This window comes from Larus michahellis, chromosome 2 (genome assembly GCF_964199755.1).
Source record: "Larus michahellis chromosome 2, bLarMic1.1, whole genome shotgun sequence".
Taxonomy (NCBI): Eukaryota; Metazoa; Chordata; class Aves; order Charadriiformes; family Laridae; genus Larus; species Larus michahellis.
In genome coordinates, this window is record NC_133897.1 from 27,986,149 (window position 1) to 28,001,695 (window position 15,547).

The window sequence follows — 15,547 nt, forward strand, 5'->3', positions numbered from 1 at the left end:
TTCACGGCACCCCCGTCAGGAATGCTTTCAGAAGGGTTTGTTGCTGAAGATGAACATCGTAAGCTGAAAATAGATAGGCAAATTGCTGACTGCGTTTGTCACATCACCAATTCTCAGGGAAGGAATCGTGAACTCCTTGTGAGATCTGATGAGACCGCATCACCAGCATCTGGACTATGAATAAATAAAGGAATGTTCAAAATGGCAGGAAACAATCTTCTTTGCAAAAGCTAGTGTATATTTTTACTGAAGATCTCTCCTCATGTACGGATGAGTCTGACAAGATCACAGGTACAGGGGGGTGGTACTTTGTTCCAGGTATGAAAGACAAGTTAATGTCAGGAGTGCTAAGCAAACTTAATACGTTCCAAAAGTCTAGAAAGGATGTAGCAACTCAAAACCCCTCTGCACATAAAGCAGTGCAAAAGAAAACCTACATGATAAAAGAGCTACTGGAAGAAAGCAAACTTTGAATGCTGCTCAGGAAATCATTGTGGTGGTAAACCAGTATGTAGCCGTTTGTGGAGTTTTGCTGACAGTCTAATGTATGGAGCCCCAGTGACAAGTATATTGTGTAGCTCCGTAAAATCAGAAAAGCAAAAGAAACCTTAGACTTCTGACTTACTCCCTCAGGCACACTGTGCTGAAGCACAATGTTCTGTCTCAGCTTAACGTTTGTGCATTTGTATCCTGCAAATATCTGGCAGGATCTTCGGTGATCAGTCAGTGTCAGAAAACCTGTTGCACTGGCGTGTCAGCTTGCAGCATGCCTTGGGGTTAGTGGTATTCACTGCTGCATTGCCCTGCTGACAGGGAGAGATTTGTTAAAGCAAATCCTCTGCACCACTGTGTAGCTGCAAGGCATTTAAAAGTCATGTAGCATTTAAAGACCATGCCGCAGGGTGGGGGAAATTAGCGTATACTTGTTTGTAAAAACTTGATACGTTCCTTATAGCAGCATAGTACGTTAAGAGATGTTTGTGAGACCCCATAGGTGTCTTCCTTAGAGAAAGCAGATCTCAGCGTAGAGAGATCAGCCGCTTATTAGACCATTCGATAAATCGGTTATTTGTATTGTTTGTTAACATTTCTAAGTTTGGACACAGTTACTAACATCAAAGTTTAATACTGCTTCCAAAGTCAAAATTCATAAGCATTTGTAATTCTCACTGTGCTTCTGTAAACTGGAATGTTACTATTTTAGTATAACTTTTTAAACACTCTTTGTCACTTCCTTTGTTACTAACTCCAAAGAATTTCCCTCAGAAGAAATGTGAGGACGTTTTCTCTACAGTCCAAAGCTGTATAAGGTCTTTGAAAGAAGGAAAGACAGCATCCTGTTATAATTATGTCCATTACAGCAACCAATTGCTATAGAATTAATCCTGCTGTCAGAAGGATTTTGCATGCATTATTTTGCCATTGCCCAAAAATAGCACTCAGGATGTGTAAATAAAATCCTAAATTATTTCCTAAGATTACCACTAATGTTACATATATTAAAAATTCCCCATTTAAGTAGGAAGCATATATTCTCCTGCCTGAAGCTAGGCGATTCAGGCAACATCATTTGTTTTTTCTTTCTACTTTCGAGCAAGATGAGAGGATGAGAGAGGAGAACAGGACTCGGGCAGATGCATCCACCTTTCTGTACGTAGCTAAAGGGAGGGAGGATTCTTCTGCTTCCACGGGCGGGGGCCCTTTGACAACCTCCGTTTCATCCATGCAGAAAAGATGCTTCACAATATACAAAGCTCTAGTGATTAGGTTAATAATGATTTTAGAAGCTGTCCAGAAGGCAGAAGTTGAGGGGAGATTTACATACGTGCAATTTACTGCTGGCTGCTAAGAGCAGTAGAAGTTTAATGCTCTGAAACAGTAATATATATGTTGATATAAATACTATGAGACTATGACAAATGCAAAACTTCTTTGAGGCAGACACTTCGCATAGTTATTTTTAATTTACACACTGTGTTGTTGGCATGATATAGTTAGCAAATAATTTAGGCATTTTGTTTAATAACTCTTATCTTTGACTTGATCACATTATCCACTGCAATCTTTTACTACAGAGAGAGAAGCTGATAATATCACATAGGCATTTCTTTCTTTTTTTTATATTAATATATTTAATATTTAATAAATTTATAATCAAGATAATGATACTCTATAGGTATTTATCTGTTGTGACAAAGGCATGTCTCCATAGATGGATACAGGCGCACCTGATTCATCTGCCTGTGCTCGAAATCCAAGCCAGACCTTCTCTGGGAACCGGAGCCCGCTTGGGTCGGTGCTGGGTCTGGTCTATTTTATCATGCTGAGATACCACTGGGGCTCAGAAATGCACCAACGCAGCATGTGGCTTCTTGACTGGAGCTGGGTCACTTCCGAATGGCGGGAGTACAGGCATTTTCAGCTGGCGTCTGTCTCCGTTTGCTGGCTGTATGTTGTCTGAGAGAGCTTGAGTCAGAAAAAGAATCAAAAGAACCCCTTTTTTTCTTCTCTTGCTGAAAAAGACATTTCGGGCATGCCCCTGCCAGCTGCGTGCCACTCAGTTCTTTAGTCACAGATACAGGGAATGTCACTCTTTTTACAATTAACTGCCTCTGTAGCATTTTGTTTTCTCTAATTTTATAACTTGACATGTATTCCTGCTCCTTTCTCTTAAACAGGACCGTCAGAGAGATGCTGCAGAAATCGTCAAACACTAAATCTTTAGCAGAGCGATCCTCCTCTCTCCCACACTGTGTACCATTCACATGGTACGGAGAGAGTGGCAAGGGATCCAATCCTTCCAGCAACCTGCCATCGCCCACCAGCTCAACTGAACCTTCCTCTGAAAATATAAGTCCAGCTAAAAAAGGGTCGAAGGTAGAAAATAAAAAACTACCTTATCCCCACTGTGTTGAGTGGCATAATTGGCTTCATGTTTCTGGAAAAAGAACAGGCCAATATGTGACTACTACAATAAACAGTGCATGGTGTTCATTGTACGGTTACAGCTCATCCAAACAGAACATCTCAGTCATTGTACCATTCCACAGTCTACCTTTTTACTCCGTCTTAACTGTACATTAATTCAGTAAATTAACTGTGGTGTGCTGTACCATAACAAAAGCAAGTGGCGCCAGTGGAAATCAGCATTTGGATCCACTGAACAAATGCTAGATTTGTGTATTCAGTTATAGATATTTTCTGCATTCTTCAGGACTGATTGTGGGAATACCTACCCGTGTTCAAATGAGGTGTTTGCAAGTGAAGAAATGCTGTATGCCGTCAGTCATCTGCCTTTTTCCCCCCAATAATGAAATCTGTTTGTCATGCATGCTGGCTGTTGGGTTTAATTCTCTGTATGAAGATGCTTGAACTGTAAATACGGACTATTGCAATTTAATACATCTATGTGATTCCTTTCTATGTGCATGAATGTTTCAGCATGATAACTCCTTAAATAACCCTTTAGTTATAGTAATATACTTAGCTTTTTCATGTTTATTTTCACTTCTGGAAAATATTTCTCTGCCTGTATCTTCTTATAACTTGTAGCAGTTTACTTTTTATATTGGTCTGGTAAAAAGAAACAGATATGGTTCTGAAGTTTATGCAGAATATGAATCAGAAATCTGATTTCTTTGTCTTCTACAAACACATGCATGTACCTAATAGCAGTTTCCACGGGCATTTCTTACTCTTGTGGTGCCAAAAGCTGGTGATACCTTACTTCTGCTGTGCACCAAGCTATGCAAGGTCACAGCTGTGCTTGTGTTACCTGGTCGGGAGAGCAACACAAGGCTGACCAGTCCAAATCGGATTGGTAGAGAAGACCCCCAGATGAAATCTCTGAAGACTAAAGAGAAATTTATCGGTTACCCGTTTTCTTTTGAAAAAGAAAGATGAGGGTTAGATGTGTAAATCCTATTTGTGCCTTTAAACAAACATTGTATAAAAATAATTTTCAAATGGGGAAGAAAGCACCCCCTTTTACAGTTAGTATTAGGTTGAGGTTAGGGCGAGGGGTGCTCTGCTGTCAAAATTATTAGCAGGCCTTGGCTATCTTCTGTTTTTCCTATGGAGAATTAAATTTTACAGACTTAAATTCATTGTAAGGTTGAAGCTTGCACAAAATAGAGGTGAAAGAAAATTCAGAGTACTTAAAAAGATGTTCTTCACACAACAGGAGGTAGAGCTGTTGAACTCCTGGCCTAAGAACGCTGTGGGGGCTAAAAGTTTGTGTATTAAGGATGCTGCTCAGATTTTCCTGTCTATAAAGAGTTGGGAAAAGCAGAACAGGAATTCTAAATGTAGGTGTGAGAAAACTGATCACAAAAACGTTTTGATGTTCTCTGAAAAGTTTGCAAGTTCTTAAACTAACAGTTCCTATTCTTCTATTCAGGTGTGATACCAATATTTAGTTGCAAAACTAAGACGAGCAACACTTGATATTTTTGGAAGACTTCTTGTTTTCAGGAAAGATAGGTGAAATATCTTTGAGGGGGGAATTAAAGGATAACTTTTTTAGTGTTTTTGGTTTTGAAGTTTGGATACGTTTTTTGAAATTGAATTGAATTTGTTATTCATTTAGATGTTAGAGTAGAGTTAGAGAGATTAGAGGTCTCCGTATCATTACCTATATATTCAATTTAAATGGAATATCACGGTGTTCTTCATTTTTTTTTAGATTTTGTTTTTTGTGACATATTTGTTAATTTTTGTCTTCTTCTGATGGTAATTTTGCTGTATTTCTGGAAAATATGCACACGCTTTTGATATTTGTTGCTGCAAGGTGTGGTGTCTGTCATTGCATTGTCAAGAAAAAACAGTGTTTGTTTTATGGTTATTATTTCATAAAATAACATTCAATATCCAAAGATCTCTTTTACTTTCAATTTCCATTTTTTCTAAAGATATAGGCAAAGAGGGAAGATCTTTTCACTTTTCTAGGAGATTACTTGGGACTCAGAAATGGATTCGCAGGATATTCTTCTTGCTCTTTCAATAGCAGTTTTCATTTCTCTCTGCTAATTAATCCTCTGTCCTATTCTTTGTGCTACTGCCTGTGCTACGCTTGTCCTAAATATTTGGAGGACAGTAAAATGCTAGTGATTAACCCGCAGAAGCAGTAACTTAGCTCCAGGACGAGAGACAGCGTCTTAAGAGGGAGTCTGGAAATTGCTTTCAGACCCCTTTGCTATTCTTTGAGCCATTAAGGTGGCGAAGGTGTCTTTTAAAGTACACAGTGGTAAAAATACTGTGTATTCCGTACATATTAACAATACTAAAAATTAAGCTTTCTTGTGTGTATTGTAACCGTTTTGGTGAATGATTGAAATCACTCCTGAACTATGCCCAGCTGGAAGACAGAAAGCAAATTTCCCTTTTAGATGCACATGCAAGGTCGTTTGTTTATTCTGACTCATCTTTTTCTCCACAGAATTTCACGTTCAATGATGATTTCAGTCCCAGCAGCACAAGTTCAGCTGATCTGAGCGGTTTAGGAGCAGAACCTAAAACCCCAGGTTTCTCGCACTCCTTAGCGCTGTCGTCAGATGAGGTATGCTCAAGAAATTGTTTAAGGTGGGAAATAGTTGTTTTCTTTTTCCCCGTGGCATTTTGCTTGATAATTACATAATAAAGGGCTATTTTTTAGGCAGTAGAACGGGAGAAGAAAATGAATCTTGGTTTCTAGACGATGGTTTTTCTCATTCATATAATAATGAATTGAATTAAAGGTCCTATGGCATTATCATAGGGAAGCAGAATGCAGTTAGTTTTCTAAGAGATGCTATATCCTCACGCGTTTCAATACATTTTTCCTGCATTCTAAATACATACATGTGGGCCCATAGATATATCTCGATATATATATACATACACTAAACTAAACATAATTGAGACAATTTTGAGATAATAAACATACGGTATAGTTTGGTAAATATAGTTGAAATTCAAGGCACCTTCACCTAGACTAAGTTTTACCCTAATACATTAAAATAATAATGACCTGTACATGCAGTAATTGTGTGTTAATGTACCTGAATGTATGTATATCGATTAGAACGTATATGTGTTAATCCACTTTGCATTCTTTGTGCTTGCTTTGCACAGTGGATTTGAATTCAGTTACTTCAAACCAGAGTTTTTTCAAACAATGATACTGTGAAAAAGCATTCCTAATCCTGCAAATTGGTGACATAATTGAGCCGAAGACAATATATTGAAAATACTTTTCTTAAAATACTAGCTTTGTAACTCAGTTGTCAGTGAAGTTGCACAATACGACAGTAGCTGACAGTGTGTCGTGTGGACTCAGGAAACCTGTGCCTTTGTTCTTTTACAAACACTCCATAAGAACTTCACATTTTTCATGTGAGATTTGAGCCAGGGTTTTTTTCTAGAGAGGAGGAACTTGAAGTATCTATGTCTTTTTTTTTTTTTTTACGATAGTTAGGTTTGTTCTATTACCGCCTGCATACTTTGCATGGGTTTAAAGAATGACAGCTCTTCCTTGCAACCCCATTTGCCAAAATGCAAGCCTACAAACCCAACCATTCTTTAGAGGTTACTGCAAAAATTTGTAAGAATCATAGGACAGTGCAGACAGGTCTGTATATTCTGTGAATTACTGAAAACAACAAAATCATCATTTACACTTTCTTTAGTATTAACACTATTTTGATAATACATTTCATTCTCTTACCATGTTTCATTCCCCTTATATTATGTATTTTATTATGAAAATCCGCTGTTCCCAGTGGTATTGAATTAAAAGCTTGAAAACGCTTTCATTTTGCTTGTTCAGCTCTCTACTTTATCACTTCTGAAATACCAAGCCTGAACAGGCCTATAAAAACGAATGTGTTTTCTCCATCCTCTGCTGTGTGCCAAATTGCAGCCTCCAAATCAGGCAGCGCGTTCAGCAAGAGCAAGCGGGAACCCCCAGCACCCCCTGGCAGGGGATTAGGCCAGCGTTGCTCTTCAGCCTTCCGTAGCCTATGGCTGCGAGCACTCCTTTGCTCAGGCTGCTCTGGCAGATCTGAACGTGATTATTTGAAGAAGACCAAAAAAAAAAATGAAAAGATGGGGAGGGAACCCAGTTCTTGCAGGTCGTTCTCCTCTAATTATTTGCAATTGGAGCCATCGGAAAGGTTCACACCATTTCTGGGGTGTCAAGACCAGGAACTCCAAGGGGATTTCATTGGCACGGTCTCGGGTTTAGCTGCCAAATCATGTGTGTGCTGAGCTTTCAACATAACCTCTCTGCTTCTGGAAATAATTTTTTTTAAAGAAATCTCTTTGGTTTTGAGTAGCCATATCTGTTTGCAAATCTTGGTGCTGCCCTTGCCTGAACTTTTACATGCTGTTACATGTTCTGTATTTTGTTTCTATAATGCTTTTCTTTCCCATTTCTTTGTTGCTCCCTCACTCAGAGCCTGGATATGATTGATGATGAGGTGAGATACTAGTGTGCTGTTGTGGTGAATCGTGTGACCATCATGTGGCAACGTCTCGTCTCATTTGCAGATTCACATTTCTTGTTTTACCGTGTTGTGTGGCAAAACCCCTTGTTCGAGCACAGCAGGCAGATGTCACTGGCTCCTCTCTCCTTGTCTTTGGTGCCCCTCTCCTTTCTGCTGAGGCTTGTCAAGGCCATAGCAAATTGCAGTTTTTGTGGTATGCTGGAAGGGGGAGGAGGGTCCGTGTCAGAGCAAGTCCACCATCAGCTGCACTGAGCTCCTGATGGTGATGGGAGAAGGAAAAGGTAGTGCTTAAACCGGCTTTTCCCCAGCCCTGAGAACCGGACAGCCAGAAGCCGAGAGAGCTCCCAGCATCATCTAGCCTGGTGTGAAAGCTGCTCTAACCGCAGACAGCTGCTGCAGCCGGTAGCAGCTGCTTTGCTGACCACGGCTGGGACAGAGTAGCTTTTGTTTCAGGCCCCGCTGGCATACCCCTGGGTGTGGAATAAAGCGACAGCGCGGGGGACACGGGGCTGCCCCCAGCAGCTGACACCCCACCTGCCCCTCCTGGTGCTGGTACTGGGCTCTCCTCCTCCACAGCAGCACAACGTGGTGAGAGCAGGGCCAGGGCTGTGGGATCCCTGTATGTTCCTTACCGCTCCTCTGTGTCATCTCATAGTCTTCCATAGATAGTATCAGTCTCACTGGCTGTTCAATGTCATGGAACTTTATAGAGTGGTTTTCTGGGGTTCTTTTTCCCCTGAATTTCTTGTTTTATAGCTTAAACGCATCATAAAGATCTGTGAATGAGCCCAGGAAGCAGAATGCAGAATTCATTGCATCCTTTAGAAACAATTCTACTTTGAAGGATAAAAATCTTGTGAGGGAATGGGAGCATACCTCTTCAGAATTGTGCCACCTGGCCATTTCTGTCCCTGTTTGCATTAAAAGGAACGCCAGTTCCTTTCTCTTCTTCTGTTTATACATAGAAGACTTTCTGAGTACCTTGTACCCATTCTTAGATACCTGGTTACATACAGATCTATATAGCGGTGTGGAGTTGTTATTATTGTAGTGTAAAGATAGTTGAGCTACCTCTGCTCTGATGCTGGCATTTCGTCCAGAAAAATGTTGTTATTTGTCCGTGTTACCCTTTTAATAATAGTGCCGCATGTTTTTGTCACAGATCCTCGACGATGGGCAGTCTCCTAAGCACAGTCAGTGTCAGAGTCGCGCCGTTCAGGAGTGGAGCGTGCAGCAGGTTTCCCACTGGTTAATGAGCCTGAACCTTGAACAGTATGTTTCCGAATTCAGTGCCCAAAACATTAATGGGGAGCATCTCCTTCACCTGGATGGGAGTAAGCTCAAGGTAATTGACTGACTGGACTTCAAGACGAACTGTAGTATTTATTATCACTTTAGGTAATCCTAAAGGAAGTAAGAATTCGGCCAGAAAGCAGCGAATCCCCATGTATGGGGTGGTGATAGACTAGAATAATAAACACAGAGTATAAGGCCACAGCAACGCTTTAAGAAGTTCCCATACGCACTTGGTTTCGGAAGCTTCAGAAGTAGAGAGCGTTTGCTTTGTGAAAACTCTGGGTGTACATAATGTACCCGTATTTGCATGCGTAAATCATATAGCAGCATGGGTAAGTGGTATTTGCATGCATGTATTTCCCATCCAGCTCTGTGTTGCAAAAGGGTGATTCAGAGAAAATAGTAAATAGAAGTACATCAGAAGTAGCAACTGAAAAATAGATTACTGGGATACTGGAGGCATAAGCTGATACCAATTGTACTACGTTAGAACTAAATACAGTTTTGATATATAAAGCGTGCACTGTTTCTTGTAGTGAAAATATGAGCCTACTTTTGTCAGAAATAATTATAGGAAGGAGTTGTGGGAGGCCCAGTATATCTGAAGGTCAAAGTTTAGTGTTTCCTTTCTGAATTTTTTTGCTGGCGTTTCACTAACTGGGGATTTTAGAAGAGAACAAGTGGACTTTTGACTAAGGCATAGCAGTGAGGATTGGAAAGCCTCGTTCTATGTAGACCTAGATGACTTCAGGCAAATAGTTTAATCTTTATTTGCCTCATTTGATCAATGAAACCGACATTGGTGGTGGCAATGAGATCCAATACTTTAATATTTTAGAAGTTGAAAGCATGGAAAGTAGTACAGAATTGTATTACTTACACATCAGTAATGTATCTAAGTCTGTCTCAGATTTGCGTAGTTGTTACAGTTTTCTACCTAAGTAGAGTTATTACTAGAATATGGAAAAAAAAATGTGATAGATTAAACTGTATGGAATTATTTTTCCTTTTTAATTTTCTTTTCTCCACCTCAGGCTCTTGGTATAACATCTTCCCAGGACAGAGCAATCATTAAAAAAAAGCTAAAGGAAATGAAAGCATCCCTGGAGAAAGCTCGCAAAGCTCAAGAGAAAATGGAAAAGCAAAGGGAAAAGCTTCGGAAGAAGGAACAAGAGCAACTGCAGAGGAAATGGAAGAAAACAGACAAATCTTCATCAGATGCAACAGAGGGCACTAATGAGCAGTGATAAGCAGAAGTGCTGCTGTGTTAGGAAAGCGGAGGCCCTTGAAGGGAAGAGAAACTCATACCCACTCTGGTGTCCCTTCAGCTTTCTTGCATTCATTACACAAGAGTGTGTACAGAGGAATGGGGCTCTACATAGAATGACTAGGGCAATTTATATTGCGTAGTTTTATTTTCCCGCATATCCAGTTCACGCTCGTTGTTGTTGCCATGTGAAACAACCCCAGCCCCTCGGTTTGTTTTGTTGTTGTTGACAGCTAACAGATTTCATATTTGTGTGGCGGTGTTTCCTTCCAAACTACACTTCTCTATTGAGCTCTATATGTTTGGTCACTTCAGTAACCAGCATGATGCCGAGGAGCATGGTCCACTGCTTCACCTCTTCTGAATAGGATGGCCAGTCAAAGCGACTGGTGAACGTTTCTTCAGCTGGGTAAAAGGAGTTGTGCTCTGTCTGATAAGAGTTGACTTAACTTTCTAACTGGAAATTCAGCGTCTTTGCGGTGTTTGGGTACTCAGTTCCATCTGCTGGAGTAAGGTTCATCTTGCGTCAGTACCTTGAACCGACACTGCTCTGGAAAACAACTGTTCAGTGACTTCTTATACACTGGAGATAAAGACAGGAGAGTCGATATGCCCCCTGGGTGAAAGACAGGAGGTGAAACTCTTTCTGTTAACTGTACAATAGTTAATCCAGGAAGGAGGCAAAGCCTTAAATGATTATGTGGGTTTACACAGAAATCTGAGGATAACATTTATCCTTTAGATATCTGAGCAAGGATGAATTTCTAACTAGAGCACAGCTTATAGATCTGTATAAATTTCATTGTGCTCCCAGTGTGTAGGCAACTTTCTTATAGCACACTCCGCTTTCTTTTTCATGTGTTTTGAACAGGAAACTGGGCTTATTTTGTTTTGGAGGGTTTTTTTCCCCAAGAAAAACAACCACGTCTTCAGATTCATTCTCCAGAAAGCATTGGGAGAATAAGCTTTGTGCTGTGCTATTTTGAAGCTGTTGTTGGAAGTGATTATCAAACTTGAGTTTGCTGAAGTTTTTCAGTTTTTACAGAAGTGCACTTTAAGTTGAAGAAGAAGACGAGGGATTCTGCTTAAAATTAAATTCAGTACATTGCTGTTAAAATCAGTGCTGCCATGGAGGTGAAGGTTACTAAATCCAAAGCTGCCATATATTAACTGTTTTGATTGATGTGTTTAAAGAATATCCCTACCAAAACCTGAATTTTTGGGTTTAGGCTGTAGAATGTTTTGATGGCTTAGCAGTGGTCGTATTACGTCCTTCAGAGTTTTCTGTTTTCCTGGTATATGAGGCCATCGGCAAAGCCTGCTCTGTGGTTTTGACTATGACAGAAGCAGTGTATGCCTTGCACAGCGTGGGGTTACTGCCTCTTAAGAGCGGTATTAAAAGTTCCAATATTTCTTCAAAAGAATGGCCAGACTACAGGCAAATATCCACAACGAGAAGCTAGAGGCATTAGCTTACTGCTTTATTGTCAAAGCTAACTACGTAGCAACATTTATGGTTGAGAAACGACTTCCCTTTCACGCATCCTGGAAGTTGCAGTCGTCATCCAGTCATGCCAACCCATAAATTGTTTAAGACGTTGGTGCGAAGTTAGAATCTTGAACTTAAAAATTTGCCAGTCTAAAAAAATCCAAATATTGCATTCTTCTGAAGAAAATGTTTGGTTTAGTTTGGCTTGGCTTCTCTTCTGCTCTGTACCTTATGGCATTCAGATTTGTGTCTGTAAAGTTCTCTGAAGCTCAGATTTGAAACAGTTGGGGTGCAATGTTTATAGTCAAATTTCTTTTGATCCTAATAATTTCTTTGACATGTAAAATGGTCTGTAAACTGAGAGAGGCTAGTTCATTCAAAACTAATACGCAACAGATCTACTTAGCATTAGCTTTATTTTTCCTTCCAAATACAGTTTCTACAAGTTTCTGATGTATATATTATTCAGATCTAAAAACGAAATTACCGTAAAAGATCCTTCCTGATATTTCTAAAGGCTTGTGATACGTTTCTTGAGATAGACCACTGGCAAAAAAATACACCTGCTAACAAGAATTCCACGTTGCCGTGACTCTTTCTGCACTCTTTGTAGGAGAAAAATTATACAGATGTTTAACAGCGTCATAAAGCTAGCATTCTGTTATATTTGGGTAAGAGAAGTTATCTGAAAGAAACTGGAAATTTAATATTTTAAATACAATGTTGATAAATGCATTCAATGATGATTTTCTTTTTAAATTATGTTTACATTGTAGTAACGTTTAAGTGGTTGTATATGGTAATCTAAGATGATGTCCCTGTTCTGTGTTCTTTGTTTTCTTAGAAACCTGAGCAGACTGCTTGGCATTATACATCGAGTTTTCATTCTTGCTGCTTAGAACAGTGCCTAGTTAATCTCTTCATAAATCGGATTCTTCTGCAGAATAACTAATTCAACTTAAGTTCTTTAAGTATTCAGGGTTTTTTGTATTGCTTTGTGGTAATTTTATTTTGTTATTCTCGGAGTAAAAAAAAAAAACAAACTCACAACAGAAGCCTAGCTTAAAAAAAACCCAGTAGCTTAAATTTAAAATAAAACCATAAAATACGTTTTGATCAACACATGATAACTAAGCAAACCAAGCAATGTCAAGAGTTTTGCTCTTCTTTCTGTGATAAGAGACTTACGTGGTTCCTTTTATTAAGTATGGTTTAACTCATTTTTGTGACATGCAGAAATGTCACTGGATAACAGACGTAAAGACCAGTGCAGTTTGAAACTTTTCTTACTGTTCTGTGGGACCTTTAAAGTTGTGTTGCGTTTTTCCCCCTTGTATTATGTGATGAAACAGAAGGTATGGATGTCTCATCATTCTTAACTTGGAACTTCCTGTAAACCCATGCTAAGTCAGACGAACGTGGGGTTTTGTGTAATAATGAGAAACAAATATTCCGTGCTGAATAACTGGAAAGACTTTCTCTTTTGGCTCACCTGCAAATGTAACTGTCGCCTACTTTTTGCATATTTATTTGTGGAGCTAAAGCAATTTTGAGTATGCTGACCTGTCTGGCCACCTTTAAATTGCTGTGCTGGTGTTTCCATGCTTCTAGCCATGTGTCTGTGTCATCTTCACGCCTAGGTGACCCCAGCAGGGCGGTGAAGTTAACTTCTCCCTGGTTGCGATGGTGGGCCAGTTCTGTAAACTCTTAGTTCTGCTCATTGCTGCGCTATTGCCAGGTTGTGAATATATTGAGCCTCTGAAAGGGTGAAGAAAGGAGAATATGCAAAAAATGGAACTCTGAAAAATAGGAAATAAAAGATACAACGCTGCAGGTTACTTTAGTCCTAGAAAAGTTAGTGTTTATACTGAGATTCTGGAGAGAGCGGTGGCTGCTTGCTCTGTCCAAATCAGCCGAACACACTGACGTTACACACGCTGACATTACTCTCTTCCAGATGGTGTTTTCCCCTGTGGGGTGCTGCACCCATGCGATTTGCGTGTTAAAACTCCCAGTTCAGTTTCAGTCTGCCGGGGCAGATAAGGACCCAGAGGTGAGGCAGAAGCCCAGGCTGCTCATTGCAGTGCCCAGAGTGTTGCCCGCTGCTGTTTGCATTTCACCCACCTGCTCTGAGCAGGTCTGGGGGTGGTCACCGTTAAGTGCAGCCTGTTCTAGATCATACGTTAGAATTGCACAGTGGAACAAAAGCCAATAATGAAAAGCTGAACAGTTAAGTGATGTTTGTATCTCAGTGCATACAAATTCTTTTGCATTTTTTTAACTTTTAAAATTTTTTTGCGAAGGTATCTGTTGTGCTATGACTCTAGTCAGCTGCAGGGATACCACAAGGATCAAGCTTTTACAAGAATTACTGAGCAGCTTTCCTCTGAATCTTGCCATTCCTCGTCTCTCATTGACAGAGGTGCTTGGCACTGATCATCGTGGTTGCTCATACTTCGTTGCTTCCCTCAAAGCCTCCTGTCCTCCTGAGCTGCTCCACCTTCACCTCCTGGCGAGTAAGAGGTGGGCAATGTTGTTGTGTTTTTTGAGGTTGAATTGTGTCCCGCTTCTAAGTCAGAGAAAGAAATGCCACTCTTGGTACTCGTGCAGGATCCAGTTCTACAGTAGGATGGAAGAGGATCATCATTTAGCTGTGTCTGGCCAAGAAGTACCATTCCAGGTACCCTTCCAACACTGAGAATCTAGAGGAAGGGTTTGCACAGACTCAGCTGTAGTTCTTGGCAGAATCTGTACTGCAGAACTATACAGTGATGAAATTTAGGGGAAGTTTGCAAGAATTAAGTCTTGTGTTGCAAGAATTAAGTCTTGTGTTGATTTCTTAGCCGTGTGCTTACCGAGAGAAAATGTTGTCAAGGCAAAAGTGAAACCTGATCTTGCTCTTTTTAGTTGTTGCCTCGTCCCCTGCACTATCATCAAAGTAAGTGATAGAGGGGCTGGACCCTTTTAATAGGATGCTCTCCCTCACTTGAAAACCTCAGGAAACCTATGTCGTGGTCCAAAACACTGAAAAAACATGTTTGAAAAAAGCAGCACATATATAATTGAGTTGTAAGTCTTTAAGAGGCAAAATGGACAAAGCGCACAGAGCAGTTAGACAGTTTGGGTTTCGTTTTGTTAAATTAGTGATTGAAAATAATGAACTCGATTAGCCTTTCTAGAAATGTTTAAGTGATTTGTGGCTTGCTTCCCTCTTTCAGTCAATATGGGTGGTTTCATGTGCGTACATACGTATGAACACACATGGGTATTCACAGAGATGTACGCTGCGGCGGCGGCAGTTACCACACAGGTAGCTGTAGGCAGACAGTCCGCCCGGTGGGCAGAGGGCTCCGGGACTGTCTGCAAACTCAGAGGAGCAAAGCCCAACCCCTGGGTCTCACCAGGATGCTCACCCCTGTCTGTGCTGGCAGCTTTGCTCACTCTCCTCTCGCGGGATTGTATGTATTTTGCAGACCAGATTTAAAGTTTTGTTAAAACCATATACAGAATGGTCCTCTGCAGGTCCTTCTGCATGTTGTCCTTGGGTTGGATTTTTTGGGGTGAGAGACTGACAGGACTCTATTGGAGTTTTAGTGTTCTAGGAAGGAAACCCTTTTTTTATATTTTTAACCCTAACTTTGATTTCTATTTCAGCAGCTCCTTTTTGAGCAGGATTGTGAGTGACATCTGAGGTGGCTTACCCACTCGCCACAGTGGAGCGTGGGTCATCTGCAGATTGCACGGTCCCTTGTCTTAACCTCCCATATGTACTTTTTTCCACCTGTAAAACCGATTTTTCAAAGCTGTGATGCCTTGGTCATGACATTGAGTCCTCAAATCCTTCATTATGAAATGAGCTTTCTGTTACCAACTGGCAGTACTAATTGTGGTCCTTTTGCTGTCGGCATTAAGTAATGGTTTAAAAGATGTGTGTACAGTAGGAACTGGAAGGTTTGGGGGTGGTGCCTTGAGCTGCCTGTTTCTTTGGGAAGTTTGGACTGTGTTAGGAAC

The 15,547-nt window shown here is 40.4% G+C and overlaps 1 protein-coding gene across 8 annotated transcripts in view; it reads left to right on the forward strand.

Moving 5' to 3' along the window:
- PPP1R9A (protein phosphatase 1 regulatory subunit 9A) overlaps nucleotides 1–12,098 on the forward strand; it is a 146,166-nt gene extending 134,068 nt beyond the window's left edge. For 3 of the 8 annotated variants that reach the window (XM_074574699.1, XM_074574698.1, XM_074574702.1), the window contains 5 exons: nucleotides 2,679–2,877; nucleotides 5,438–5,557; nucleotides 7,434–7,457; nucleotides 8,647–8,829; nucleotides 9,815–12,098. In XM_074574699.1, coding sequence (XP_074430800.1) covers nucleotides 2,679–2,877; nucleotides 5,438–5,557; nucleotides 7,434–7,457; nucleotides 8,647–8,829; nucleotides 9,815–10,027 — 739 coding nt within the window. In that variant the 3' untranslated portion in view covers nucleotides 10,028–12,098. The remainder of the gene's footprint in view (nucleotides 1–2,678; nucleotides 2,878–5,437; nucleotides 5,558–7,433; nucleotides 7,458–8,646; nucleotides 8,830–9,814) is intronic. The other 5 variants (XM_074574704.1, XM_074574703.1, XM_074574705.1 and 2 more) reach the window with 3 other exon arrangements.
- Nucleotides 12,099–15,547: the final 3,449 nt, after the last annotated feature.